Here is a 26697-nt window from a genome sequence, read left to right on the forward strand (position 1 = left end):
ACCCAGAGCACTTAAAATCTGGCTGGCAACACGTTTCCAATATGGGGTCTATCTGAGCCCTGTAGCCTCTTTTTTGAAAGCAAAATTCCAGATCTCCCTAACACAAGAAAAAAACAGCAATTAGGGAAGAATCCAGAAGCATTCTGATGATTCAGGCAGTGTCTCTGAAATGTATTTGAGAAGACAAATAACTGAAAAACACCCAACGGAGCTGTGATAGTAAAGCTGTGATCAGTAACTAGTCTTGCTTGAGACCTCTTTGAGAAAAGGAGTGGAATGAGGTAGGCCAGTCCCTGCCTCATTGCTGAGTAGAGGCTGCCCTGGCATAACCATCTTTCAACTTTGGCTTTGAAATTGGCAATGGGGCAGGAGGGGTATAGTCAGGCACAGGGCAGATCCAAGTTTTGTTTACTGTATTTATCTATTGTATTTACATAAAATGCTCAGTGCAACTTACAGAAACAATTCCACTCTAAACCAATAATCTAAAACCAGATTTGGTCCAGGGACCAGCATTGCTGATTAGTATAGCAAAGTTATACAATAAGAACCCAGCATAGTTATGAGATTGGCACACAATCGTCTTATCCATAACGATGCTAAGTGATATTAAGATTGCATGCCATCACCCTGTCTTTTGTCAATATCTGCGACCAATCTCTCCTGCCTCAACTGATAGCTTCTCTTGCATCACTGTGTTTCATGAGCTCAGGCTGATACAATTTCAAGAAAAGGTGTTTATGTAAATCTTAGGAAGTTAAAAAAAAATCACATTTCCAAGTTAAACTCTCCTATACTACTGGGCTTCTCTCCTTGTTCTGCAGTGCATCTTTTGATTAGTTAATCAATGGAAACACTTAGAACTTGGCACAGAATCTGTTCCTCCCCCTTCCTTTCTCCCCCATTTTCTGTGATGTGATTCTGTGATATGTCCTTTCTTCTCACTTGTTATTGACCTGTGCTCTGATTTTTCTTCTTCTTAAGGGGATTATCTCTGCCATCCTATCCAAATGTACACAAAATGAAGGATTCATTCCCATCAATAAAAATCTCTGGTAAGTGCTTTCAAATCTACCTTATAAGTTTGATTTATGTAAGTCACAGTAAAATCTGCACAGAGCTGTCATCGTGCCAAGAATAAGATGGAAGATGCTTCATTCAACCACAGATATTACCTAGTTCACATGTTCACCCTGGTTGGCTCTAGTACTCCACTGCCAGTTTGCTGTTGGAAGTTCCCTCATAAGCTTTGCATTTTCTTAGGGTTGGTTCTTACGATCAAAAATGATGTTGGGTAACTGGTAAATCCAAGATTCTCATAGCGTGCACATTCCCATGGAGCGTGTCATGAGAACCTGGAGAAAGTTGGCAATCACTCACCTGGAATTGACAGTCGAAATTCACATACAAGATTACTGATCGCAGATGAATGTCAGATTGGAGTGCTGCCAACTGGAAATCACTGACTTTTTCCAGATTCGCATGAGATTCTCCACGGAGCACGTGCAACACAAGAATCTTGGATTTACTGGCTCTCCAACATTGTTAACCTACCTCACAGGATTGTTGTGAGGAGAAACATAACTATGTACCCCGCTCTGGGCTCCTTAGAGGAAGAGCGGAATATAAATATAAAAATAAATAAATACATTGTTTTGATCATGAGAACCAACCTCTGGCGTGATGCAAGGCTGATTTACATTTGCTGATGCACATCACGTGATCTCCCATCATTTGATCAGGACTGGCTGCTGAATGTGAGAACTAGCTCCACTAAAATAGATATGGCAAGTTCTATTTGAGGTGTTTGATCAGTGATGGTTCGTTCAAACATGGAAGTCAATTCTTGATACTACAGTCAACAAGTAATAACCACACACATATGAACAAGTTTGTGGGCCTGAACACACATTCCACACAAACACATGCAACAAAAAACCCCTGACAATTGACTTTCCTGCCGAAAAAGCAGCTTCAGGAATTCTGGTTCAGTAAAGTAGTACATGGGGGTGGGCTTGACTCCCCCCCCCCCACTTCTCCACTGCCAATTCTCCTCCCAAAGGGAAAAGAAATCACGGAACTTTTGCTAATATATTGCCCCACCCTCCATGATCACAGTTCCACCCCCTTTTCATCTATCATGTCATATGCCTCTGTTTATAGTAATAATAATTATTGGCCAACATGAACACAGCATTGTGGAGCTGCAACTCTGCACCCTGGATCTTTTGTGGACCTCAAAGGCAGCCGGGACACTGTTTTGAAGCAGCCTAAGCTGCACCCGGGATCGGTTGCTGAAGCAGCATTTCCACATTGTCACAGAAGGGGAAACTTCTGGAAATGGTGCTTCCACAACCACTGCTTTAAGCCCGCAGCAGCCCCGGGGTGCAGTGTTTTGGCTCCATAACAGTGTGCATTGTGTTGGCGATGACGACGACAACTGCTATTACGATTATTGTTATTATTTTTTAAAGTTATCAAAGTGGCTTACATAGCAAAATAATGTAAAAGCTGATTCCCTGTAATATATGTTAACTTCTTGTCAGGGTATCTCTGGGTGGGGATGGGGAGCTCTGGGCGAGCAGGAGCTGATTGGGACGAGCTCTCACCAAACAGCGGTTTCCAGCTGTGCCTGGCCATGCAGGGGAGCGTGGCGCTAAGGCAGCCACCTGTGTCCGATCTGACTGTCCCCTGCAGGGAGCAAATAAGATTCCAGCACAGAATGGCAAACTCTCACAAGACTTGGGGGTTTCCTCATGGGAGTTTGCTCCGAGATCTCACCTGGTACTGAGATCTCACGAGAGTTGCCCCAACTGTCAGGGACTATATAAAGGAGGGTTGGCCAATGATGAGGGGCCAGACCAGGAGGAGGGCTTCTATTGGTAAGAGCCCTGTGATTCCTCCTAAGCCCTGGGGGAACAGGACAAGAGAAGTCCTGTGAAGGGAACAAACAGAGTAGTAACCCTTCACTCCTAGTGGCTATAAAACTCTGAGGCCAGCTTAACCTCCCGTTAGGTTAGGGAAGGCAATTGAACCACCCCTCCTCCATGGGGGGGTCAAACACTTCTGTCCACGTGGTTGTTGTAGGGGGGATTGTGTGGTCCTTTTGCAAGGGGTATAACTAGTGTGGTATATAACTATGCAATTCACCCAAATGGTGGAGGCAGACATTGCATGCATTACCAGGAATACAGGATGGCAGCAACCATGCTGCTCTTGCTAATCATGCACAAAGTGGGTTTAAAGTCACACATAACAGAAACCAAGCACAACATATTTTCTTTTATGATGGAAAGATATGATGCAATTATGCTCCTCTCATGAACATCTGCATAATGACATTAACTTACAAATACTAGTATATGTGCTGCCAAAGCGAGCACAACTTACAAATACTTTTTTAAAATTAAAAAAAACTTGTGTTACTTGATATCTTAGTTTACAATTGTCTTTGGTTTTTCTTCTCCTTTTAAATAAGCGCAAGGGAATTATATTTAAGACACAGAACCTCTTACGTGTTTTCCAGAAAGTCTGAGAATGCCGTGATTCTTAATGGAGAGTTAACTAGTTTTGAACACCTACAGGGGTTCAAATGAGTCTGCCCATTATCTCCAGCCCTTTTTATGGTGCTTATCAGAGGAGATGAAACGCTTGGATGAAGCACTTGACGGTTTTAAAAGAAAAGTGAAAAATCAATAGCTACTTACAGCTTTTGCAGTATGCAAATTAGCAGCTTTGCTGACTGGGTCTAAGGAAGGACACGAACAATTTCATGTAGGATGGACCTTAACGCTTAGAATAACAGTATCTCGTTACAGCAAGCAAGTGGGTGGCTGTACTGAACTGAAACTGCTTCAGTTGTTTGTGTTATGCATTGGCAGCCAGATCACGAAACTGTATCAGCTGATTCTAATGAGACATATGCAGAGATGGACATGACCTGGAAATATTTAAAGGATTTTGGCCATTTAGTGCCTTACCAATCTTAGGCTGGAGACAGACAACAGTTTTTAAAGATATGTCTTTTATACTGCATTCTTAATCTGTTGTTATTACCTCTTCACACATCACAGGATAACACTTCACACTAATAACAATAACTTTTATTTTTTGGCCATCTCATAACAGTTGTTCTCTGGGTAGCTCAAAAGCAGTGTTCCCTCTAAGGCTTGTGCACATGTGCACGCTCACAAGTGTTTTGATGTCCGCTCAGTTAATTCTAGATCCTGCTCAGGTTGAACCAGGAAGGCCCCACTCTGAATGGACATGCGCGCACACTGCCTTGATACTGCCGCCCAGAACAAGTCTAATTCCGTACACAGATGAAAAAGTTAGCGAGGACACTGCTCACAAGTAAAACTGGAAGGGAACTAGTGGCAGCTGGTGAGGGTGTCAGTGAAAGGTACGTTTAGAAATCCTTACTGATGATATTGCCAGCACCCGCAAGCTGCAGGAAGCAGTGGCACACTGCCCGGCATCCCGCACAGTGGCTGCCCTACTTACGGCATTCACCTGATCTCTGTGCATGCATGGCAGCCATTTGTGTGGTCAGCAACACCATGTTGACCACACAAATGGCTGCTGTGCATGCACAGAGGCCAGGTGAGTGCTGTAGGTGGGTCAGCCACGGGACAGGATGCCAGGCAGTGCACCACTGCTTCCCATGGCTTGCAGGTGCAGTCAGTATTGCCAGTAAAGACTTTTAAAGGTACCTCTCACCGCTGTGCCCCCGTGCCACACTCACCAGCTACCATTAGGACATAAGAATAACCCTGCTGGATCAGGCCCAAGGCCCATCTAGTCCAGCATCCCATTTCACACAGGGGCCCACCAGATGCTGCTGGAAGCCTACAGGCAGGAGTTGAGGGCATGCCCTTGCCCCTGCTGTTACTCCTCTGCAACTGGCACTCAGAGGCATCCTGCCTCTGAGGCTGAAGGTGGCCTATAGCACTCAGACTAGTAACCATTGATAGACCTCTCCTCCATGAAGTTATCCAAACCCCTCTTAAAGCCATCCAGGTTGTTGGCTGTCATTACATCTTGTGGCAGAGAATTCCACAAGTTGATTATGCGTTATGTGAAAAAGTACTTCCCTTTGTTGGTCCTAAATTTCTTGGCAATCAATTTCATGGGATGAATCTTGGATCATGTGTGTGAGAGAGAAATTTCTATCTATCAACCTTTTGGACAACATGCATGATTTTATAGACCTCTATCATGTCTCCCTGCTGCTGTCTTTTTTCTAAACTAAATAGCCCCAGATGTTGTAGCCTTGCCTCATAAGAAAGATGCTCTAGGCCCCTGATCATCTTGGTTGCCCTCTTCTGCACCTTTTCCAGTTTTACAAGGTCCTTCTTTAGGTATGGTGACCAGAACTGTACGCAGTACTCCAGGTGTGGCCGCACCATAGTTTTGTGTAAGGGCATTATAATATTAGCAGTTTTATTTTCAATCCCCTTCCTAATGATCCCTAGCATGGAATTGGTCTTTTTCACAGCTGCTGCACATTGAGTCAAAACTTTCAACAAGTTGTCCACTATGACCCCAAGATTCCTCTCCTGGTCAGTCACCGACAGCAAAGATCCCATCAGCATATACTTGAATTAGGGGTTTTTCACCCCAGTGTGCATCACTTTACACTTGCCAACATTGAACTGCATTTGCCATTTTGTCATCCAGTCACCCAGTTTGGAAAGATCCTTTTGGCCCTCCTTACACAATCTGTTTTGGATTTCACTGCCCAAAAGAGTTTGGTGTCATCTGCAAATCTGGCCACCTTGCTGCTTACCTCTACTTCTAGACCATTTATGAAAAAATTAAAAAGCACTGGTCCCAGTTAGGGATGTGCAAGGCTCCGAACCGGTCCGATCTGGCACGGGGGGTGGGGTTGTAGCTTTAAGGGCGGAGGGTGGTACTTACCCCCCCCCCCCGCCGCTCTTCGCCCTCCGGCGCTGTGTTTTTTGATAAAGATTCTGGGGTGGCAGCGTTCCTCCCTGCCGCCCCTGCCCCCGTCGTTAGCCTGCCAGTGCCGAAGTCAGTAACACGCATGTGCCCGTTCCGCCGCGCGTGCACACCCGCCGCCGCCCGCGCGCTCCGCAGACATCACATGTCAATGTCTGACGTCTGCGGAGCGCGCGCGGCGGTGGGTGGGCACACGCGGTGGAACGGGTGCATGCATGTTACTGACTTCGGCACTGGCAGGCTAATGATGGGGGCGGGGCGGCAGGGAGGAACGCTGCCACCCCAGAATCTTTATCAAAAAACACAGCGCCGGAGGTTGAAGAGTGGCGGGGGGGTAAGTACCACCCCCCCGCCCTTAAAGCTACAACCCCCCTCCGTGCTGAACCACCGGACCGGCTCGAAACCGGACCGGTTCGGAGGCCTCCAGCATGGCCTCCTAAACGGTTCGGGCACATCCCTAGTCCCAGTACAGTTCCCTGGGGGACCCCACTTCCTACCTTCCTCCATTGTGAAAACTCTCCATTATACCTACCCTCTGTTTTCTGTCCTTCCACCAGTTACCAATCCACACATGAACCTGTCCCCTTATCTCATGACTGCTAGGTTTTTTCAAGAGTCTTTGATGAAGAACTTTGTTGAAAGCTTTTTGGAAGTCCAGGTATATGATGTCAACTGAATAACCTTTATCCACACACCTGTTGACACTCTCAGAGAACTCCAAAAGGTTTGTGAGGCAAGATTTATCCTTGCAGAAGCCATGCTGGTTCTCCCTCAGCAGGGCCTGTTTTTCTGTGTGCTTTACAATTTTATCCTTGAGGATGCTTTCCATCAATTTGCCTGGAACGGACGTTAAGCTCACTGGCCTATAATTTCTCAGATCGCCCCTTGATCCCTTTTTGAAAATTGGTTTTAAATTTGCTATTTTCCATTCCTCTAGTACAGAGCAAAGAACTTCTTTAGCTTCTCTGCAACCTCCATATGCTCCTTAATAATCCTTTTCATTCCCTCATTGTCTAACTTCCTCCCTGGCAGGTTTCCTGCTTCCGCTGTATTTAAAGAAGTTTTTGTTATTCGCCTTGATGCTTTTATCTAAATGTTCCTCAAACTCTCTTTTTGTCTCCCTTATTGTCACTTGCATTTCTTTTGTCAGAGTTTGTGTTCCTTTCTGTTTTCTTCACTTGGACAGGCCTTCCAGTTTTGGAAGGAAGTCTTCTTCCCCTTTATGGCTTCCTTGACTTGACCTGTTAGCCATGCTGGCAGCCTCCTGGACTTAGTGATACCTTTCCTCCTTTTTGGTATACATTCTAACTGGGCTTCTAGTATTGTGGTTTTAAGTAAACTCCATGCATTATGAAGCGAAGTTACTCTCCTGATTTTCTATTTCAGTTTTCACCATACTCCTCATTTTAGAGAAGTTTCCTCTTCTGAAATTCTGTGTTAGACTTCTTTGGTGATTCTCTCCCCGCATGTATGCTGAATTTAACCACACGATGGTCACTGTTCCTTAAAGGGTCTGTGACAATGACATCACACGCAAGGTCCTGGGTACAGCTCAGGATTAACTCCAGGGTCAACTTCTTTCTGGTTGATCCCCTGACCAACTGTTCTAGGGCACAGTCATTCTGTGTATCTAGAAATTGGACCTCTTTGTCATTACCTGTAAATTTACTCAGTCTATGAGCCTCTTCTCATGAGCTCTGAGAAGGACTCACAGACAGGCTGCCGGGAAGGTGGTTTAAACCTACCTTCTCCACAGACAATCGTCTCCCCTTTCCTGGGTGTGTGGATTGTCCACCCAGACAAGCAGTGGCTCTCCCAGCAGCTCCGAGGGTTGGAGTGCCGGGATGCATGACCGTGCATCGTCCCACCCCCCCGAGCTCCAATAATGCACCACGCATGTGTGTGGTGAATTATGGGAATCTACCCTCCCCTCTCCAAGTGTGCCAAACACAGCTGCTAGAAGCTGCAGCTGACACACAAGCAAAAAAATTGGCTTACAGGAGCACTCGCTCCCTTAACCTCATTTTACTGGGTGTTTAAATAGGCGGGGTTGCCAGTGTTTCATACACATGTGCAAAACCGGACTGGGCTCCCTTAGCCCATTTTTGCAGGTGCATGTGAATAGCCTCCATGTTTGTGTAATTGAGGTCACCCATTATAACTGCCCTGTCTCTCCTTGGCGCCTCTGTGATTTCCTTCTACAGTTCCCAGTCATTGTCAGCATTTTGTTCCAGAGGGCAATAGAATGTCCACAGTAGCACATTTCCTTTCAGGACTTGTATTGTCATCCACAGGGTGTCTATAGAGGACTCTGGTCCTCCTAGGTATTCCAGCCTCTTAAATTCTATTGAAGGGAACTAGATTCTGAAGGGAACTAAATTCTATTGAAAGGAACTAGAAGAAAATAATATTCCTGTTGCATGAATGTCTTTTCAAACTACTTATATTAATATGATAAAATGCCAAGATTCCGTTTCAAATCTTGAAACACTCTCTCTCTCTCTCTCTCTCTCTCTCTCTCTCACACACACACACACACACACTAACACTGGAGGCGACTCATCTTGCCTGAGTGGGGCAGATTTGCTCCACCCACCCTGGAAGCAAGCATATGGTGAGTGGGGGGGGCGGTTGATTGGTTGAGGCAAACTGGGTGAATGGAGGTAACCAGCCATTGAGGCAGAGCTGTGGATGCCTAGGTCAGCAGACAAATGTTTGGCAGTATAAGGAGTTCTAGTGATTCCCTAGAGATTTCATGGCTCAATGAGTCATGGCTGGGGCTTCTCTACTGAGGTAGAAGGTGGCATCGCCAACATTAAAGGCTGCATGGCTTGGGGAGAGGATGATGCTTTCTACAGATACCTTGATTCTTATTGGATTTGCTAAGAAGAGCAGTGATCAGCCTTAGGGCGGTGAGGCTGCTCAAAGCCAGAGTATAATCACCTGTCAAAATTCAGGCTAGGGGGCTCACAGCTGAACCTTTCTTCAAGAGCAGATCCTGCACTATAGAGCGATGGAGCACCAATCCCCTTGCAATGTTGTTTGTTTAATAAAGTTGTGGCCCTTTTCTTCCAATTTATGCCTTGCCCTCGTGCCTTCATTGGTGCAGGAATAATGCATGAATTTCTAGGTGGCTATTCAGCGATATAGGGATATACTGAAAAGCATCATCTCATACTACACAGGAGGAGGCAATGGTAAACTCCTCCTGTATTCTACCAAAAGAAAACCAACCTGATGGCACACTTTACCTTTATTCAACCAAAATAAATAAATTGGGCCACAAGGAGTCTTACAATCACCAGGCAAAATATTTAAGAAGAACTAAAGTCCAAAAATTGAAAATTAAAGAATGGTTAAAATTAAAAAGTTCTTCCCTCTTCCCATGTTGTCTCCATTCCATTATAGTCAGTTGAGTTTCACTCTAGTTAAGGCTGATGTCTCTTTGGTTGTTTTCTGTGTTTGCTAGGTCTTTGTCCTTTGTCACTACACTGAGCTGCTTCGCTTTTGTCTTGCTGGGAATCATGTTCTATGTTGTTGATGTGAAAAACTGGTGGGGAGGCCAGCCTTTCATTTTTCCAGGTAAGATAATGGAGCTATGATTTATTGTGACCATTGGCTGAAATAGTAACTGCAAGGCAAGCTTCTGACAGTATCTCTGTAGAAACACTGAATCTGTGTCGACATGTACATGTGTGGGTGGGATTTGGAATTGCAGTCACTTGCCCTGCCCCTATTCTATTCCTCACTTCCATGCACTTGAGGTTCTGTCTCAGATGCATGGGCTTTTTGCATCTTCACCCCAATGTGTGATCTGTACCATGCAAAAAAAAAAAAAAAAAAAAGGTAGAGATCCACACATACAGAGCCTATGAGCCTATACAAGTCTGCACAGATCCAACGTCTGCAAAGGGCTGTTGAGGAAGAGTTCTCTTGTTTTTGTTCCTTTGGCGTTTCCAAAAGGACAAATGGAATGCCTTCTCTAATACTGAAGTATTTATTTGATTTTATTGTCCTGTTTTACTAGAGTCCCCAGCTCAAGGAACAGCTAGAGCAGATGTTCCTATCCATGGGCGGGTCCCCAGATGTTGATTGACAACAACTTTCATCATCTCCAGCAATTGTAGACCAACCACATCTGGGGTACCCAACAGCATGGGGCAGGGTTGTTGGTGCAGCATTATTGCTTAGCCTCTGGAATGTGTATCCTACTTCCTGCCTCACTCCTTTCCTTTTGCCAGCAGGTGAAGACATCAGAGCTTCCCTGACTGCTAATGATGCTTTGCTTTTTAACCTCACAGTGCTTTTTTAAAATTTCTGTTTTGTCACCATTATGTATTTTAATGGCTTATTAAGGATCTGTTTATACATTGCTTTCATGTGGGCCTGTTCTTAAGTATTAGATTTTAATAGCTTACTGCAAGTTGCTTCATGTGCATTTTGCAGAGGAGCAGCAAAGTGACTAATAACCTAATTAATGATCATGATGCTTGGTGCACAGACCCTCACCTCCTTGTCTAAGGATTGCATAACATCAGTCCAAACACATGAAAAGGCTGCTCTGTGATGCATTTAAGTGCTTATTGACATGAACAACTGATGCTACTCTGAGAGTGGAGTGACTGTACCTGGGAGAAGCCAGGGATAAATCATTCTGTATGTTGCTCAGGCTTAAGACTTCCTCTGGAGCCACTTGACAGTCTCTACTTAATTATGTGTTTGTTCAGGAATACTGCCTTGTAATTTATGAAGCTGTACCACCAAATGGCTGATGTCTATACTAGGTCATAACTCAGGTCTCCAAGCAGTTAGACTTTTGCTCTCATCAGTCCCCATAATGCTACTTAACTCTGTATTGCCCAATATGAGATTGGCTATAAGAATATTCAGGTTCTCTTGATCAGTTTCCTTTCCATTTGTACTCTCGCTAGAGCATATCCAACTGTCCTTGATTATCAGGGACAGTCTTTATTTTCTGACACCTCAACATTCCTCATAAAACATGGTCCCCATTATGTAACTATTTTGCCTTCGGCAGAGGTGTGAAAGATGTTTATATATATATATATATATATATAGTCAAGTATGAGTTGAAGGATGCCATTCTTCAAATTTCATCCCCTTCTTCCAGGTCTCAAGATGTCAAATCTACGTATTGGGTGCATTTTGACTCTCATGTACATTATTATTATTAAAAAAATAAAAACATGAAAGGAAACCCATGTACAGGGACATAAAATGCCAGCGCACTTTTTATATGGCAGAAGATTCCGTCATGTATGCCCCACCTGCAGTCTGAAATAGTATCATTCAGACACAAGTCCATCACCTCTGTGAGAACCAGGATGTTTGCTTTAAGGTGCCCACTCAGACGACCGTTGACTGACTGTCCCCTAAGCTGCTCTAAATCTGACTGCATGCTACAGAATATGGGGAAAGAGAGCAGACTGTGGTCACCCTGCAGCAACTGAGCAGGGGAAGCTCAGTCAGATGGATCAGCTCACTGAAAAGTCTCTTTTCGGATTCATAACCTTACCCTAACCTAATAACTCAGGTCATTTTGCAGTACCTTGAAGATAAACAAAAAGTCTTTAACGTGCCATTGGCTCATAGAATCACAGGATTTTAGAGTCGGAAGTAGGGGTATGCATGGATCCGGTTTTGACAGTTCGGTTCCAACTGGAACCAGATTCAAGCTAAACTGCTGGTCCACATGCCAGTTTGGTTGAACTGGCCGGCAGTCCAGTCTGTTCGGTTGAACTGGTTTAAACCAGAACCAGTTTGAGGGGCTCTGCTAGTCAAGGGGAGTCTGGTGAGGGAGCAAAGGGGAATCTTTCCTCTAAAAGCAAAGGGGGAATCCTTCCTCTAAAAAGATTCTAAGGGCAGATGGGGGGGGGAGAGGGCACCTTACCAGTGGCAGCGGCTCTAAATCTCGCCAGTGCTCCTCCCCCCCAGCAGCAGGGGCCACCACTGGCCCAGTTTTAGGTTCTGTGCATGAACCTGCCTGGAGGTTCAAGGGGAATCCTTGATTAAAGGGGAATCCTCACCAGATTCCCCTTTACAACCAGAGCCCCTCAAACCAGGTTGAACCTGCTCAGTGTAGGAATCTGCTATAGCATCTCTGCCAGATGGCTGTGCAGCCTCTGTTTGAAAACCTCCAGGAAGTTTTTCATACTGGACTTTAAAAGCACTTTAACTCGGATCTCCCCTGGAATGGAGGGGGCGCATTCACATATCAGCCAGATTTACCCCGAAGTCCCTGCGAGTTATCAAAGAGAAGTTCACACACAATTCAGGTTTTTCACTGCACGTTAGTGTAGCCTGATTTATATCCAGGGTAAAATAATCCACTATTTGTGTCATTTTGGGGGGACAACTTCGGGTTCACAGTAAAGCCTCCCCATAAACTCTTGGTAAAGCCTGCTGTGTTTAAAAGTCCCTGTGAAGGAGAGCCCACCACTGTGCAAGGCCACTGTCAAACAGCTCTTACAGTTGTTTGACAGTGGAAATAGTCTGCCACTCTTGCCTATTTTTGTTACAATGGACTAAGATAGATACCTCTGTGAATAGTACAGTTCAGGTCTGATGAGGAGGTGGCAAACTGATACGCCTTTAGGAATTCCATCCTTAACATCTGGGCTAAGAAAAAGGAGAAAAGGCAGGTGTATGGCCTCACAAGTAGGATGATCATGATTCATCACCCATATAAAAGTGTTTGGGCACCATCATAAGCTATCCTTAAAAGGTATAGCACCATGATTTTTAATATGTAAAATGTGACACAATGATATTCATGCTACATCATGCGAGTACATCCCGAATTGTTTTATATTTTCCATGCATATACAGGAATGAATTCAATCTTCATCTACGTTGGAGTCATGCTTCTGGGCAGTTACTTCCCTTTCACTTGGGAAATGAAAGTTCCAACCTCCCATGCAGAGCTCCTCTTTCAGGATCTGTTCGGCACATCGCTCTGGGTATTTATCGCTTATCTCCTCTACAGAAAGAAGGTGTTCTTTAAAATATGACTGTGCTGGATGTAGGCCAACACTGCAATTTTTTATCCCCATGTAATGCAATTATGGTAATTGACAAGATTTGATCTCAAAATTTGAGGAGCACTGTAGACATTACAAGAGACATAGAGCTGTTGCCACTCTGTGTCTCTTCTCCCTCTCTTTTTTGTAACACGACACATGATGCAACATCATCATGTTGTGCATCTCTCTGCCCTGTCTCCTAGTGATATGCAGTGAGAGCAAATTTTGCTTGTTTTAGACATTACAAGGAAGTTAAGAAGGAGAACCATGGAGCCATAGCAGCTCTTTGTCTCTTAATTAATCTCTTAGCAAGGAATCCAGCCTCAGCTTATAGGGTATTGAAGAGCAAGTTTGAGAAGAAAATATACTGGCAAAGCAGTATCACATGAGCACACCCATTGTGTTTTGGTGCAGTAGCTATTCTGTAGAAACATTACATTGGAATTTGTTTTGAATATATCTTGCATCTCAGAAGAGATGCAACAGCATGTTACCCAGTGGGGAATTCTTTTTACTGTATTACAGAATATTATCATGCTACAATTTTAACTGCCCTGATGATCCAGTGGTTTAAGAGCCTTTCAGGGACTTGCTCTTGAGTTGTGATATTATGGCTAGGAAAAAATAAGCAGCATTGTCAGACTCTAAAGGAATACGGTATACAGCTCTGCAAATATGGCATAAATATAAGCAAGACCTACTTGCTTCATCTGTTTTCCTGGCCCAGGTTTTGAATGTCCAGGAATCTCAAGAACTTTAGTACTTAAGTCAGAACAATTTTACTATCTGTATAGACTTTATACAAGATACAATTTTTTTACATTACATTATACTTGATACAATTTTGTCATTTGTATAGCTGATCAAAACGTTCCAAATGATCAACTTCCATTATTTCAGTACTTTCAGCTTAGACATTATTTTCAGGAGGCTTTTAGGATGCATGATATCTATAGACCCTTGACATCTTTTTGAAAAGAGATTAATTTCTAAAAACCATAAAAAGCTTTTGTCCAAGGTCTATAAAATATTAATGGAAATAGATGGCTTAACCTCTAGTGTCAGAGAAAAATAGGAGAGAGGGTCAATATTACAAGCAAACAATGGAGATCTCTCTGTACAAAATCTGTTAAATATTTTTTGGAAACTAGTTCAAGAGAACATTTGTTTAATTGTGCTACAGATGATATTGTGTTCTAGTTAAGCTGCAAAGAATGCATGGTCAGATATCTGGGTTGTGCTGGAGATGTATTGCTGCTGGTATGTTCTGTCATATCTGGTGGGAGTGCTCATATGTCAAAGAATACTTGATGTGTTAAAATAATTAATTATGATGTTGCTCTAGACCCTTGTGTTGTGCTTTTGGGATAATTAATAGAAACTGAAAATAATGAATACACAAAATATTGGTCTCCAATGTGACTGTGACTAGGATATTACTGTTTAAAAGCTTGGAAGCAGAATCAGCTACCATCAGTTGACCTATGGGAACATCAGACTTGGAGTACCATGTTATAAATATTTTTGGGAAGGGAAGATCCATAATAAAGACAAATTCTATCAGAACTGAAATCTTTATCTTAATTACTAGAATCAGGCTATGCCCATGGAAAATGTCCAGCATGAGATTTTGTCATGGATTTAAACTGTCTGCTTTTGAAGTTTGATTTACTGTCTTTTATGTATTGAATGTGTGACAATATGATCTGTGACTTATATGCCTAAACAGTTATGAAAAACAAACAAACAAATGCTTGGATGGTTCTAAAAGTTCGTTCTGCATTTTTCTTTTAATCACGAGTGACAAATCTATTGGTTCAAGGATAGAAAATAAACAAGTTGTTCTAATAAGAACTAATTCGCCTACTTTCCTTTCTGCAACTGGACTATATTTGGTTTAAATATATTGGTCTATAAAGTTAGATTTGGTCCACAAGTTAGATCTCTTGCACCTCAAACATTCATGCATCCGCCATTTTGGATCGGGGCAGATGACATCATTACATACTACAGCATTGAGGTGTCCCTGTGTATCACTCACTACAACTGTACCAAATTTGGTTCAAATCGATTAGACAGTCCTCAAGTTAGTGCGCTTGCGCCTCAAAAGTTCATACATCCATCATCTTGGTTCAGGGTGGATGACATCATCACAAACTACACCATTGGGGCATCCCTGTGTGTCCATACAGCTGTAGCAAATTTGGTTCAAATCCGTTAGTTGTCCATAAATTAGCTTACTTACACCTCAAAAGTTTATGGTTCCACTATCTTGAATCAGGGTGGATTACATCATCGCAGACTAGACCACAGAGGTGTCCCTGTGTGTTACTCACTACAGCTGTACCTAATTTGGTTCAAATCAGTTAGTCCACAAGTTAGCCCACTTGCACCTCAAATGTTCACATATCCACCATCTTGGATTGGGGTAGATGACATCATCACACACCATGCCATTTGGGCATCACTATGTGTCCCTACAGCTTCAGCAAATTTGCTTTTCACAATTTTTTCACAAATTTGCAGTTCACAAGTTAGCCCACTTGCACCTCAAAAGTTTACACATCCGCCATCTTGAATTGGTGTGGATGACAACCTCACAAACTATGCCATTGAGGTGTCCCTGTGTGTCACTCACTTCAACTGTACCCAATTTGGTTCAAATAGGTTAGACAGTCCACAAATTAGCCAGCTTGTGCCTTAGACATTCACACAACCACCATCTTGAATTGGGGTGGATGACATCATCACACACCACACCATTACGGTATCCCTATGTGTCCTTACAGCTGTAGCAAATTTGGTTCAAATCGGTTAGGTGGTTCACAAGTTAGCCCACATACGCCTCTAAAGTTTATGTGTCCGCCATCGTGGACCAGGCTGTATGACATCATCACAAACTACACCGTTGAGGTGTCCCTATGTGTCCCTACAACTGTACCCAATTTGGTTCATCTTGGTCCTGGTGTTGCGACACACACATGGATGGACACACACAGTATGCCATGTGATCTCATAAACCTACTGGAAAGTTGGTTGTGCCGCCAAGTCGGTGTCGACTCCTGGTGACCACAGAGCCATGTAGTTTTCTTGGTAGAATACAGGAGTGGTTTACCATTGCCATCTCCCACGCAGTATGGGGTTATTTGTTTGTTTGTTTGTTTGTTTGATGCCTTTCAGCACCTTCCTATATTGCTGCTGCTGATATAGGGGTTTCCCATATTCTGGGAAACACACCAGTGGGGATTCGAACCAACAGCCTCCTGCTCTCTAGGCAGGTTGCTTCCCCATTGCACCATTAGCTATGAGCCAACGTGGTGTTGTGGTTAGAGTACTGGACTAGGACCGGGAAGACCTGAGTTCAAAACCCTATTCAGCCATGATACTTGCTGGGTGACTCTAGGCCAGTCACTTCTCTCTCAGCCTAACTTACTTCACAGGGTTGTTGTGAGGAGAAACTTAAGTATGCAGTACACCACTCTGGGCTGCTTGGAGGAAGAGCAGGATATAAATGTAATAAGTAAGTAAGTAAGTAAGTAAATAAGCAAGCAAGCAATTCAAATGGTGATTCAGTTCCTCCCCATACCCAGTAGATGCTGTTTGAAGCAAGAGATATTGTTACACTTTCCCCAGTTCTCAAGTTATATGTGCTGAAGGCCTCAAAAGAAGATTAACATAAGTATTGCACACTGTCACCTCTCTCTTTTCCTCATCAGTCAGAATTCTGTAGCTATGTTCTTGTTGCATTGCCAGTGGATGCCTCCAGATCTCTCACCTCCAGATTAGGATTCTGATAATAACTCAAATGCTAATATAGCTTTGTGCTGTAATGTCCCACATGTACGTTCTAGTGATGTCAGAATTAGTGGTCCTAGAAGATCTGGAACCCATGTATCTTGTACCCATGGTAGGGATTTTTATTCTTATTGATTTTCTCCATCCACTGTTCCCTATAATGATATTCCATATCCAACAACCACCATTGTTCTCCATCCCTAGCAATAAACCAGTAACTTAACCCACTGCAGTTCTTTGTAAGGTAAAGGCAAAGTGTGCCATCACGTCGATGTCGACTCCTGGTGATGCCTGGCAAGCCCTGTGGTTTTATTTGGTAGAATACAGGAGGGGTTTACCATTGCCATTGCCTGCGCAGTATGAGATTACGCTTTTCAGCATCTTTTCTATATTGCTGCTGCCCCATATAGGTGTTTCCAGTAGTCTGGGAAACATACAAGAGGGAATTCGAACCGGCAACCTCTGACTTGCTAATCAAGTCATTTCCCCATTGCGCCATGAGGCAGTTCTTTGTACCATGCACCTTTTGCCGAGTTCTTACTCTGCTTCTCAGTAAAGTACTGCTAGCATCACAGCACTACATTCATCTCCATCATTTGTATGGACTTCATTCTTCTTCCCAGCCAATGCTGAAACAATCCACAGGGTCTTATCAAGTGCCTTGCATAGGTCTGGGTTATGGCACTCTGTGGGATTAATTTAATTTTAATGTTGTCATCAATCTGTATTTAAGCTGAACAGTGGGGAGTAATGAGTCTCTGATCATTGTGGGATCTCCAGAATGTCATCACTAACTATGACCCTTGAGTAATGCTCTTTTATTACAGGTTAAGCCTCAAAACATGCACCACCAAGTTAACTTTTCTCTTAGCAGCAACCCTATTAATACAAACATTTGTTTAGAAACTTGCTGTTGAAGCTTTACTCTTATTGTAATATTATGTTAGAACAGATGTTAATTACAGAAATTAATGGAATTTTCTAAGAACTACATTTGCTTTTATAACTGCTTTTCAAGCTTTCAGGGGATGCTTCCATATCAACCTGCCTACTCATGAACTCCTGAATGTCTGCCATGGAACCACTGTGCATTGCAAAGGATTCTAGGATTAGTTATGGGACATAAAATCAACTTTGCCTGTTGAGTCTCATTCAACACGATCCAAGAATTGCCCATTGGTAGCACATTGTAAGTGAAGACCAGTAGTGATGCTCAAGTAGTCTTTCTCAGAAGCTCATTGCCATTACTGATCTTCTCACTGGGTAAACTCTAAAAGGTTTCAGGGGAACACCAGTACTCCCTGGAACATAGTTGGAAAACCATTGTTTTATAGGAACATAGGAAGCTGCCATATACTGAGTCAGACCATTGGTTTATCTAGCTCAGTATTGTCTTCACAGACTGGCAGCGGCTTCTCCAGGGTTGCAGGCAGGAATCTCTCTCAGCCCTATCTTGAAGAAGACAGGGAGGGAACTTGAAACCTTCTGGCTTCATCCCCTGAGGGGAATATCTTGCAGTGCTCACACATCAAGTCTCCCATTCATATGCAACCAGGGCAGACCCTGCTTAGCTATGGGGACAAGTCATGCTTGCTACCACAAGACCAGCTCTCCTCTCCCTGTACATGGTCTCATTTCTGTGCAATTTTCTATCTAGCATGACCTCATCCTTCTCAAGGGCTTAGAGTCAGGTCTTGCTGTAGATTTCAGGTCCTCCTGTGGCATGCAGCATTATAACGATTCTGGAGGTTCACAAAGTTATCATGGCTACTTACTGTTGATCTTACTGGTATAAAATACATTAGACAGATATTGTCTGATCTATTGTCTGTCTATTGTCCATGAGTTTTGTTTCTTTTTTTAAAAAGAAAAACCATCTCTAAACCTGCATAGCAGCAATCATAATGTAATTGGATTTAGGGTTTGGGACTTAGAATATTAAAGAAGTTATGTGCCCAAGGCCACAAATTGAACACATGGTGGTGTCTATTTCCAGTAGTAGCCTGCCAAATGCCTACATGGCGTGATAATATGTCACACATTGAGTATCCCTAGAAATTATGAGGGAGAGAGAAGAAAACGTGGGCCTGTTGTTTTTGGCAGCAGCCTTGTGTTTAGTATAATTTTTAGAAAGTTGATACTCTCTGATAGCAGTTGGTGTCAGGTTGTAACGGTGACCAACTACTTCAGTTTGGTAATAATTCCTGCAGTGACTAGTCAGACCTTTCATAGAATGTATAAATTATTTGTCTAAGCAGTAATCTTAAACTTCCTTTACCCCAACATGCAATATGTAACACACTTTCCTTAGCACATACGTTGCTGTTTCTCCTCCTCTCCCTATGAAGGTTCTGCTGCCACCATTTCTTTCCCATAGTCCTCTGTTATAATAGCTATTGACCTTGATAGCAGGTGAGTGCTTTAGGAATGGGGTGTTACTCCAATAGAGAAAGTCCAAATATTTCAAAATTGAAGAAGATTTATTCTTTCACAAAGAAAAAGAAATGAAACAAAAGTTGATCCTTGCCAAGAAACACACAGTTTAAAACACAGTTACAGTCTGAGTTCCTTTCTGCCAGCTTATTCTCTGGCAGTTAACTTCCAACTGATTGACTCCACTTGCTGGGTTCTGAGATCCCTGGAACTCTCCCTGTCAATCCCAGTACCTAGCAACAGTTGCCATGCTTACCTCACTAACCCCCAGACCAAGCAACATATAAAAACATAAAGAGGCTATGCACAAGCGTGGAACCTGACCACCAGTGGCCCGTGTCCGGCTGCGGTGGCGACCCCATTTACCCCACCTCCAGCATCTGATGTCAGATGGAGGAGTGTGTCCTGACTCCCGAACAGAGCTGCATGGCTCCATTCGGGAGTCTGAGTCTGGCCAGCGCTGCATTTGCAGCGCTGGCCATTTAATTCCAGAAGGGGCTGCACATCCCCTTCAAGAGCAAGACTGGGGCTGGCGCTGCCTGTCTTAAAGGCAGGGAAGAGCTGCTCCTGGCGGCGCCGTGAATGCAGCGGCCATTTAAGTCCCAAACGGAGGCCGCGCGGCCCCCTCTCAGGAGTTAAACCAGTACCCCCCGCATCTGACATCAGATGCAGGGGGCGTGCCGGGGCTGCAAAGTGCGGCCCCTGATTGCCGGTGACCTGGGTTCTTTGAACCCGTTCACCCAATAGTCGCTCTGCCCCTGGCTATGGACACAAGCAGGCTATGCCCAACCCAGGCTAGGGCAGCCCAGCCTGGGTTGGGCTGGACATGTGGAATGCTAGGATTGCTCCCAAACGCGACACCTCTGCCTCCACTAGCCAACATTTTACCCTGGCACTTAACCATGTTTAGAGGTTACAAGCATTCCCTCAACCCCAGGTGTGGTGCATCTTGGGATTCCCAGAGGCTGGGACTCATTTTCCCAGCCTCCAGAGATCCATGCTGCTTGAAGCAGTGCAGATTGTGTGGGTGCAGGCCCGCACACTGAAGAGGAGCACACAGATTGTCTGGGGGGGAACGTAGGCTCAACCCTGCCCACCCACCCCCGCCTCATTCCTTTCCCCGGAAGAATGTTGTTGTTCTGTGGGGCAGGGATGGTAAAATCTGTAACATAATTTTTCATGCTTGTGCTATAATTCCAGGGATCTGGGGTGGAGGGCAGCAATGACAGTTAAACTAATTTAGAATTCGTATATCTTTATATAGTGTAGCTATATCTTCACCCCCTTTCTCCTTCTCTCTTCCTGGTCTTTCTGCTCTTTTTAAAAAGCAAATATTTGTGGTGTACCTGATATTACGCACTTTAGGTCAAGCTGTGGTGCACTTGAGTCCGAGTCCACCAGCTGAAGACCAGTGGACTAGGGCTGTGTGTGTGTGTGTGTGTGTGTGTGTGTGTAATCCTGCCTTTCAGCCCCATTAAATCCCCCAAGATGCCTAGCAATGCAATTTAAAATTACACAGCATAATAAAACAACACAGAAGAATGATAGAAAACCAATTAAAAGCTAAAGCCAGTTAACATCATTATAGCAGCAGGAGATTAAAATCTCAAATCAGACTAAATGCTTGGTGAAATTTAAAAAAAAAATCTTGACAGCTCACCTCAAACCATTAAAGTGGAAACCAATAATGCCACATGCAGAAGGGAGTTCAACAGAATGGGTGATATCCCACCTCTCAACCAACTGTGTCACCAATGGCAACAGGACACAGATGATGACCTCCAATGACAAATGCAGTGGAAAGACGGGCATACGTGGGAGAAGTTGATCTTTCAAATATCTTGGTAGCAAATTGTACACATTCTCCACCCTCCGTGACTGATTATGTGACCTTCACAGACCGTATTTACATAGAAGATTGGTTAAGCATTTGAATTTGAATTGCAATTTCCTATTTTAATTGTGAAGAAGTGATCAAGGGCCAGAAAGTGTCAATAATTCATCATTTGAAACTGGCACTTATCACATTCTGCCAGATTTCTTATTAGCTTTCTGCAGTGGTCTCTGCTTTTTGCCATTGCATATCACTAGCCACTGAGTTGTTCAGTTCCTGCACTTTGCTGGGCAGACAAGACATTGATAAAAAGGGACATTGTTTGAATTTGAGTCAGGCCAATCAATCAAGGGGCATAGAATGAAGACAGTTATTAAAATTCAAACAGCAATTCCACTTCCTGCAGAATTCCTCGCTGGGGGATTATTATTATTATTATTTCTTGTTTACATAGTCAGACAGGTGTTATTGACTTGTTGATGTTGTTTACACAGTCAGACAGGTGTTATTGACAGGTTTATTTTATCCAGACATCAAGTCCTTCCCAAGGACCTGGGATGGCTGGATTTTATTGACAATGTTGTTGCTGTTATTATTATAGATATCGTCGCAGAATATAGGCTGTTCCCAGTAAAGTTGCTTTTTGTAATTGGCTGATGGTGATTTCTGTGGCCCCTATGGTGTTGAGGTGCTCTTCAAGTTGTTTTGGAATTGCACCTAGGGCGCCAATTACTACTGGGATTATTTTGGTCTTTTTCTGCCACAGCCTTTCAATTTCAATTTGTAGATCTTTGTATTTTGTTATTTTTTTCTATTTCTTTTTTTCTATTCTGTAGTGGTGTGCATGGAACCACGTAGGCGTGGTCCGGCACAACAACCCTGTGAAGTAGGCTAGGCTGAGAGAGAAGTGACTGGCCCAGAGTCACCCAGCTAGTTTTATGGCTGAATGGGGATTTGAACTCGGGTCTCCCCGGTCCTAGTCCAGCACTCTAGCCACTACACACCAGGGATATACTGCAATATTTTGTTGTGAGTCCATGCTTGTATAATATGTTTAATATTTTTTCTCCTTATGCTGGTCTGAGACTGTAATAAAGATTGATTGATTGATTGATTGATATTTTTTCTCCCAACCCTGATGTTTGATTTACAAGAAAACCAGGGCCCACGTGTGGTTCTAATTATATTGAATGTTTTAGGATTTATCAGTTATCCAACAAACAAACCCCAAACTAACCAACCAGTGGTATACAAAAGCCTATGCACTATTTTGTTAAATTCTATAAAAAACAACTCCCCACCTAAGATGCTCCTTGAGGGTGAAGCCATTCTTATTGCATTGTATATGTTGCAACACAATACATTTTCTGTGTATTAATAAATGGGCACCTTCAACCATAAATTCACTTATTCTACTCATTGTGCTTCTCTCTAATTCAAATAACCCAAAAGTGCTTGTTGGAAGGGAAGCATTTGAGTCTGCTTCCCTTATTCTTATATATAAAAGTCCAAATGTTAGTCATGAATTTTAAAAAGGTCATTGCATTTGGTCGATCAGTATAAATCGGATGTAGCTTGTAGACAGAAATGAACACAGTCAAGCACTTGTGTCTATTGCTCCATGTCCACATATGAGCATGCTGAGCTGCTATCTATGGCAAGCACAGTTTAGTCTGGCTGGGTTTGTTGTGAAACAGGACTTATTCCTGCTGCATTGAATGGAAGGAATGGCTGTAAAAAAAGGAAGGAGAGATGATGCAGGACGCCATGGGACCAACATCAATTCAGTAGTCATGCAGATCTGGGGGGCATGTTGCACATATCACTTAGAGCTACAGTTTTGCAAGGCAGTTATGCCCTTGTTATGTCCAGGCTGAATCACTGTAATGCATTTCATGAAAAGCATCTGGGAGCTTGAGTTGTTCAAAACACAGGGGCCAGACTTTTGGCTGTTCTGAAGTATCCTGATCACATCATGCCAGTAGAGTTTCAGTTGGACTTTCCATCATAAAACCAGCCCTGCTGGATCAGACCAAAAATCCATCTAGTCCAACATTCTGCTTCTCATAGTAGCCAACCAGATGCCTCTCCTGCTGTTGCGTTCCAGCCACTAGTATTCAGATATATACTGCCTCATAAGAACATAAGAACAGCCCTGCTGGAATAGGCACAGGGCCCATCTAATCCAGCATCCTGTTTCACACAGTGGCCCACCAGATGCCTCGAAGAAGCCCACAGGCAAGAGGTAAGGGCATGCCCTCTCTTCTGCTGTTGCTCCCCCTGCAACTGGAAGCATTGTGCCTCTGAGGCTGGAGCTGGCCCACAGCCACCAGACTAGTAGCCATTGATAGACCTGTCCACCATGAATTTGTTTAAGACCCTTTTAAAGCCATCCAAGCTGGTGGCCATCACCACAACCCATGGCATCCCTCTGGAGGCTTCACAGAGCTATCACGTGGTTATCAGAGCTATCAGTGGTTATCAACAGAGGATAATAATAGTGGTTATCAAAAGATAAAATCCCATGATTTTATCTTATCCTCTTTGAAAGCCGTTTCGGCTAGTGGCCATCACCACATCTTGTGGCAATGAATTCAAGATATTATGTTCGATGTGAAGACGTGTTTCCTTTTGTTTGTTACTGTATCTCCTGTCAAACTGTTTCTTGAGATAAGAGTTATGTAAACATGAGATAAGAGTTATGAAAACAATCTAAACCACATTGTATTTGTCTGAAAATCATAGGCTAACAATAATTCCATTAATTATTATTATTATTAATAAATTAATAATAATTAATATCTAATAATTAATAAATATATTATATAAAACTGACATTCAGAACCATGAAGGATAAAAAATCTTTACAAAATTATAATCATTTGGGATTATCAATTCAAAGGTCAAAACATAAAGAAGAGGTGGTTTTTAAAATTGGATGTATCACTTGAACAAATTTTCACCATTCTCACTTTCACAGATCGTTGCTGAATCTTCTCTTCCTTTGGCCATTCTTTGATCCAGAGGTGTCACAGACCAACTGTATATTGCATTGTGTGGTCTTTGTCATGGCCTCATTGTTTACCACTTTCCCTCTGTAAGCTAATACATTAGGCTCTCTAGACCACAAAGTGTTGAAGCCATCTCCCACCTTTCAGTGGTTGGTCCATGTCTGCATAAAACCATTTCTAAATTCCACCTGAGTTTTTACAGGCTGTTGGGGCACACCCAACATGACCCCTCCCCTCTCCCCATCATCCTTTCTCTTTCTGTGATGAGATGAGGTTTGATATATGCATAAAGAATGTATATGGTTGTTTAAGTTCGGAATGTTATCTGGGCAAGAAGGGGTTAAAGCCCACACTAAGAGTCCAGCAGATAAAAACCCCTGCAGCCAGGACCGGGAAACCCCTAGTGGAGGGGGGGGGAGTTTAAAATGTTGTTTTTGAAAGCAGTTGGAGTTCAGCTGTTGAAGTGAACAGTTGGAACTGAAGGTTTACTGTGTAAAAGTGTCTGCTCTACAGCCTAGTGAAAAGACTCAGGGGGAAGGGAACAAATAAGTTTAAAGGAGACAAACTGTAAGAGCTGTGAAGAGAAACAGTTTAAAAACAAAGATTCTTACGAAAGTTGTATATGCCTGAAGTGTATGAAAGGCTTCTGTAACCAGAGGCGCTCTTACCCTTGGACCTTGAGGCCCCAGTCTGTGGCCTCCAAGGTCGGAGGGGGGCTCCAAATGACTGGGTGGGGGCTCCAGCTGCCACCCTGCTCCCTGCTCTGCCACCGCCCCACCACACTGAACCGTGGCTTTTCTGTAATATTAGCCACCACGTGCCTGGCCGGGGAGGTGGTGGGTGAGCCAAGCAGGCCTCCTGCCCACAAGTGTTCCCTCTAACAGGGATTCCAGATGTTGACTACAACTCCCAGAATACCCAGCTGCAATGGTTTTTGCTTGGGGATTCTGGGAGTTGTAGTCAATAAGATCTGGAAATCCCTGTTAGAGGGAACAATGCTGCCCACCACCCCCATGGTGGTGGCAGTGGGTAGAGTGGCCACTGGGCCATGACGGGCTTGTGATGATCTATTCACACTGTGCAGGCACACTTCACAGTTTTCAAGGGGTGCTGGGCCAGCTGGACATGCCGCCCACTGTCTCCACCATGGGGGTGGTGAGTGGGAGGTCTGCTCGGCTCACTCCCGAGCCATGCACATGGTGGCTAAAATTACAGGAAAGCCACAGGGAAGAGAGCTGGTCTTGTGGTAGCAAGCATGACTTGTCCCCTTAAGCTAAGCAGGATATGCCCTGGTTGCATGTATAAGGGAGACTAGAAGTGTGAGCATTTTAAGATATTCCCCTTAGGGGATGGAGCCGCTCTGGGAAGAGCATCTAGGCTCCAGGTTCCTTCCCTGGCATTTCCAAGATAGAGCTGAGAGAGATTCCTGCCTGCAACCTTGGAGAAGTTGCTGCCAGTCTGTGTAGGCAATACTGAGTGAGATGGACCTATGGTCTGACTCAGTATATGGCAGCTTCCTATGTTCCTATGTTCCTATGCCATGGTTCAGTGCAGCGGCGGCAAGGGGAGTTTGCAGCAGTGGCAGGGGGCCTCATGGTGGTGGGGGGCAGCTCACAGTAGGGGCAGTCTGGGTGCCAACATCATCTAGGTGTGCCACTGTCTGTTACAGTAAAAATAACAGTTCTGTAACTAAGCACAGTGGTGCAGATAGGTTATTCCAGAGCCTGGACCTAATGTCTTATGTGGGCCATGCTATGCAGTTGTGGGGTGGGCGTTAGTAGTAGAAGAAGATGAAGGCAAAAAGCAACTATGTTACTTGGAGAGCTCCTAAATTATTTTAGGGCAACTTCCTTACCATGCATACATATAGAAGGAAGGAAGGCAGGCAGGCAGGCAGGCAGGCAGAGTATGGAGAGGTGAAATAAAAGAATGGAAGGTGGGAGGGAAAAGAGAAAGAGAGAAAGGAGGGAGGAAAGGAGGAAAAAGACAAGGAAGGGATAAAAATGAGGAAAGAGGGGAGAGGGGAAAGAAAGAAGGAAGAGGAGGAGAAAGAAATGAAAAGTAAGGGGGAAAGAAAGAAAGGGGGAAAGAGGGAAAGAAAGAAGGAAGAGGAGGAGAAAGATGAAAAGTAAGGGGGAAAGAAAAAGAAAGAAAGAAAGAAAGAAAGAAAGAAAGAAAGAAAGAAAGAAAGAAAGAAAGGTGGAGAGAGAGACAATCTGCACATCTGTGAGACTATGTGAGGCTCTCTCTCTCTCTCTCTCTCTCTCTCTCTCACACACACACACACCAGCCCTGCTGCAACAGAGTAGTTGGTGTGCTGGCCTGGCCCTTTCTGGAGCTGCTCCAATGGAGCGAGCACTTCGCTATTTTCATTTTCCCCCATGAGTCTTCTTAGGGGCAGCTCTTCTTTCCCTTTCCACTCTCCATTCAGGACAAGCAGAGCCAAGCTCAGCAGAAGACAGCCAAACTTGCTTGCTTAAAGGGCCAACGTGCCAGCTCCTCTAGCCATGAGGAAGGGAGGAGATGCCTGTCAGCCCACTGCCCTAAAAATCAGCTAGCAATAACTGCGTTCTCCACCCTCACCCCCACCAGCAGGAATGGGTGGGGAAAAAGTTTCACT

The 26697-nt window shown here is 43.9% G+C and overlaps 1 protein-coding gene and 1 long non-coding RNA gene across 10 annotated transcripts in view; one reads left to right on the plus strand and one right to left on the minus strand.

Annotated features, from left to right (window-relative positions):
- The window catches only part of LOC128352324 (heparan-alpha-glucosaminide N-acetyltransferase-like), a 255724-nt gene extending 240866 nt beyond the window's left edge, over window positions 1–14858 (plus strand). For all 9 annotated transcript variants that reach the window (XM_053312818.1, XM_053312819.1, XM_053312824.1 and 6 more), the window contains 3 exons: window positions 985–1055; window positions 9431–9543; window positions 12811–14858. In XM_053312818.1, coding sequence (XP_053168793.1) covers window positions 985–1055; window positions 9431–9543; window positions 12811–12992 — 366 coding nt within the window. In that variant the 3' untranslated portion in view covers window positions 12993–14858. The remainder of the gene's footprint in view (window positions 1–984; window positions 1056–9430; window positions 9544–12810) is intronic.
- The window catches only part of LOC128352327 (uncharacterized), a 66267-nt gene extending 41327 nt beyond the window's left edge, over window positions 1–24940 (minus strand). The window contains exon 1 of the long non-coding RNA XR_008320323.1: window positions 24746–24940. This is a non-coding gene — a long non-coding RNA (uncharacterized LOC128352327). The remainder of the gene's footprint in view (window positions 1–24745) is intronic.
- Between the last annotated feature and the right edge of the window lie 1757 nt (window positions 24941–26697).

This window comes from Hemicordylus capensis, chromosome 3 (assembly GCF_027244095.1).
Source record: "Hemicordylus capensis ecotype Gifberg chromosome 3, rHemCap1.1.pri, whole genome shotgun sequence".
NCBI lineage: Eukaryota > Metazoa > Chordata > Lepidosauria > Squamata > Cordylidae > Hemicordylus > Hemicordylus capensis.